This window comes from Sinocyclocheilus anshuiensis, unplaced genomic scaffold (assembly GCF_001515605.1).
Source record: "Sinocyclocheilus anshuiensis isolate Anshui unplaced genomic scaffold, SAMN03320099.WGS_v1.1 scaffold1015, whole genome shotgun sequence".
Taxonomy (NCBI): domain Eukaryota; kingdom Metazoa; phylum Chordata; class Actinopteri; order Cypriniformes; family Cyprinidae; genus Sinocyclocheilus; species Sinocyclocheilus anshuiensis.
In genome coordinates this window covers 836,695-841,216 of record NW_015546029.1, presented here as the reverse complement: position 1 = coordinate 841,216, position 4,522 = coordinate 836,695, and the positions used below count along the sequence as shown (strand labels likewise).

General features: G+C 35.4%; 1 protein-coding gene across 1 annotated transcript in view; it reads left to right on the top strand.

Moving 5' to 3' along the window:
- The window catches only part of LOC107698718 (attractin-like protein 1), a 286,058-nt gene that overhangs the window by 44,578 nt on the left and 236,958 nt on the right, over window positions 1-4,522 (top strand). The window contains exons 12-13 of the mRNA XM_016499821.1: window positions 3-21; window positions 2,058-2,245. Of these exons, the coding sequence (XP_016355307.1) occupies window positions 3-21; window positions 2,058-2,245 (207 nt within the window). The remainder of the gene's footprint in view (window positions 1-2; window positions 22-2,057; window positions 2,246-4,522) is intronic.

Below are 4,522 nucleotides of genomic sequence, written 5' to 3'. Positions count from 1 at the left end.
AGGAATGTCACGCTTTGCATGGTGAGTTGAAGTATGGATGAATGGATAGATGTACTGACAGAGCAATTTCATGTCCATATAAACAGTGGTTAAAGTAGACATTTCTTCTGTGTAACAATTGTTTACAAGGTTATCATCTAGAAAGGTTAGTAAGATTAAAATAATAATAATAATAAAGTAAATTAATACTTTTATTCAGCAAGAACACATTAAAAATTATAATGAAGACATTATAATGTTACAAAACACTTCTATTTCAAATACATGTTCTTTTGCAGTTTATATTTATCAAAGAATAATGGAAAAAAAGTATCACCGTTTCCACAAAAATATGAAGCAGTTTCCAATTGTTAAAATGATGAGAATGTTTCTTGAGCACTAAATCAGCATATTAGAATGAATTCTGAGGAATCATGTGACTCTGAAGACTGGAGTAATGACTGCTGAAAATGTATATATTAAATATATTAAAATAAAGAACAGGTCTTTTAAATTGTAATACTATTTTAAAATATTACAGTTTAACTGTATTTTTGATGCAAGCTTGGTGAGCATAAGAGACGTCTTAACAAAAAATCATAAAAAAAAATCTCACTGATCCAAAACTTTTGAACAGTAGTGGAAGTGTCAAAAAAGTGTCACACCTGACCTGTCTCTTTGATGGCCCTAATCTCTGAAAACAGCACAGGGAGTGGTCCACACATTTGAGCTAATCAGAACACCAGCCAGTTACAAGTGCTCTCTACCTGTGATCATTTTGTGCATTCAGATTTGTTGACCCCGGGTTTGCTGACATGATGATTTTTGGGGGACATGATTTTGTAAAGGGCAGAAAAGTTAAGAAAAGTTTAATTTGTGAGTAAATGGCCATAATTCATGTACATTGAAAGTTTGAGCTGGCCGTTCTCCTGCAGTCTCTCTGTGTCTGATATCATGATCTTCTCAAGGACATAAGCCAGAAAGACTCATTTTTAAGCTGTCATATTTCTGACTGATAGCTCAATTGGAAGCATACATACACACACAAACTAACACCTTTATCTGCGAAGGACATCAACTCTGTAGTAAAGACGTGTATATCCAAGCATGGAAAATGGCGACCTTTGCAGCTGTATAGTACATCACGTATGAGTTCTGACCTGGATCAGAAGGCCAGTTCCAAGTGCAGTAATTATTCAAGTTTGCTGAGCTATTTATCCACTCATGGCTGAGCAGCCTGTCAAGAAACCCAGGGTTTATTGTTCTTTTTCTTCGCTCTGTTATTTCTGTCTTTATCACATAACAGCCTGTATCTTAGAGTATAATCAACCCGCATTTTATAAAATACACAGTTGAAAAGAAAGGGATGCTTATTTTTATGCTATTTTTAGTGCTGTGTGGTTTCATAATTGACTATGACCATGTGCTTTTCCTTGTGTTTTTTTCTTTTCAGAAATGTGAGGGGTGGGTGTTTGTGGTTAACCATTGTCTCAGTTAATTATTCAGAGCTGCTCACAGTAATGAGTTCAAACCCCAGATTGTAGCATGGTCCTTAACTTTAAGATATAGTTTGATTTACACTTACTGTTCAAAAGTTTGGGGTTGATAAGATTTTTTATTGTATTTGAAACAAGGCTGCATTTATTTGACCACAAATACAGTAATTTTGTGAAATATTATTACAATTTAAAATAACTGTATATGACAATTGTAAAATGTTATTTATTCCTGTGATGGCAAGTCTGAATTGTCAGCAGCCATCACTCCAGTCTTCAGTGTCACACGACCCTTCACAAATTATTCTAATATGATGATTTGGTGCCCAAGAAACATTTCTTATTATTATCAATGTTGAAAACAGCTAAATATTTTGTGAAAAATCATGATACATGTTTTTTTTCTGTAATGAATAGAAAGTAACTGCATTTATTTACTTATTTTTGGCTGTATAGAAAGCTCCTTTTATCAATATCCTAATCAGAATGGTTTGTTTGCATTGTTCAGAGGTCTTGTGTGAGTGAGGCGTAGTTTGGACAGTGAAGCCTGGTTTTATCCTGAATTTCTCTGCTTCTTTACAGCACACTTGTGCGGAGAGGGTTGGAGTCAGGTTGGGGATGCATGTCTGAGGCTGAACGCAAGTAAGGAGAGTTATGATAATGCCCAGCACTACTGTAAAAACCTGGACGGCAACATTTCCTCTCTGACCTCCGCCAGGCAGGTGGACTTCATACTGGATGAGCTGCAGAAGTATCAGCTGCAGGAGAAGGTGAGTCAAGCTCAGTCACTGTTGTTTGTGTGCTAGTTTACATTGATTTGTCTTGGTAATGGTTGGGTATTGATCTAGAACACAGTCAGCAGTTACCGTTTTTTCAGTATGTTGTATACTGATTAGTTATGTCACCATGTCAAAAATTCAGCAGTCAGTGCATTACCAGTGAAATTTCATGGTACTAGATACCGGTTTTGAAAGCAGTGACTGATTTTCTCCTTTTCTTTGACTTTAGTCGTTATTTTTTCATGAATGAAAACATGGCCTTTTTTAGTCTTTTACATTCAGTCATTAAGTATGCTATTTTACAAAACAACTTAAACATGAGGAACATCACAAGCAATTTATCATACAAGGATGAGCTAGAGTAATAATGCCGGTTTACATTCACTTAATACTTTGCCAAGACAGGCATTACAGAATGTAGAAAGACGTATATCGCTACTTTTTTTTTTTTTTTTTTAGCATTGGCTTGGTATTGAAATACCAGTATTTTTGTAAAGGCCCTTTCACACCAACTGCAGTGTGTAAAAGTAAAGGAATAATGCTGACAGCAAACTTTTTTTTGACTGACACAAGCTCTTCTGTCTGGGCGCCTGACTTGTTTACCTAAATTAGTTCTCGTTTTTAAGTATATTTGCCTTGCACTGCTCTGAAGCCCATTTTAAAGTGATTATTTAAACACCCTCAAATATCCCGACAGATATTATTTCTGTCCAAGTAAACAAACATTAGCATTTACAATTTATTTGGTAGGTTTCTGTGTGTCAAGTCCAGATGTAGTGCCAGATGTTTTGGGTGTAGGTTGGTTTCTAAATGTCAGTAAAGCTTAAACTTCAACTTTACACGTCAAAAAACCTTACTCATGCCTTCAGTAAAAAGCCATTCTGCACAAAATCTGTGGAGTCTCCCCGGTCCCGTGCTGTAAATATTTGTCATGTATTATTAAATGAATTAATAGGAAAGGAGTGACTCTCTCCGTAGTCCGCTCCCTCGCTTATTGCGGCGTGAGCCTCGGTGTTTAAACAGCTTTTGTCCTTTGAAGATTAACACAGTTTTCTAAAGGACCCACCTTTGATGTGAAAAAGATTTACATGCACCGGTTTCTCAGTTGCCACTATTTTTTGTCTTTGCTGTCACTCACACAGACAGTCACTCACTCCCTGTGGCTGCACACAGGAACTCTTTTAACCCTTTTAATCAAAGTACACAAGACCCTTTCATACAGAGAAGCTGTTAATTTGAATGGAAAATCTGAGAGGTTGGGGTATGTCAAATTTAGTTTGTTTTGCCTTGAATTGATAATTAAACTGTGCGTTGGCCTTTTGCCTTTCCTTAAAGAAGAGAGAAAAGAGAGACAGAAAGAAATGTGTATTTATAAGACCATAACACATCTTATGCACAGTAGACAGGCTTATTAGCCATCAAAATGTCAAGGTGCACTGAATTAATGCCCAGCAGGATAGTCTGTAATGTGGCAAAATCAGGTTCAAATTGAGTTCAAATAGCAGTTTATGAAGAAGAACTCTTCTGTTTTATTTCACTGAATTTATCACATCTGCAAATATGTCAGTCTGTTTATCGTTTTAACTTCAGATGTCTTTCTGTTCTTCACACTAATGTTCATAATCAGAGTATTTATGAACACAGGCCGATAGCAGCTTATTACACCTGTTAAAAGCGATTTTAATGCATTTAAACATGCTTTATGTTAGATATGTGGCACAGTCACATTTTAGTATCCAGCAAGTGGAAACAGATGAATGTATGTATGTATTTATTAGTAATAACATGTTCCTGCATTTGGTCGCAGCACATTTTCTAAAAAACACATTTAGTTTTTCAAATAATAGTAGCTGTTTTGTTTTGTTTTGTGGTTTCAAGAAATAAAAATGTTTGTCATTTTTTAATGCAAATTTTTAAATTCTGTTCATTCATTTGAGGCTTTTTACAAAATTACATTTTAAAATCAACCCAGAAATAATAATAATAAAAAATGCTATTCATAGAAGATGTCTATTTAAAGGTGTAATAGGTGATTGTCTTCAGAATTTTTTTTTGTTATGCTGGTTGAAAGTCTCTTCACATCCCGATAGCAATCATTAAGTTAAGTGGTCTAAATGTATTTATCTGTATATATATATATTCTGTGGAAGGCGTAGGACCAAGAAATGTTCGTCCAATCAAAACGCTCGGTCCGAGCATTTTAATTGGCTTTTCTACCTGCCTGTCAACGTATGTATTAGCATACCTCTGCGCACCCTGTTCGCGCAG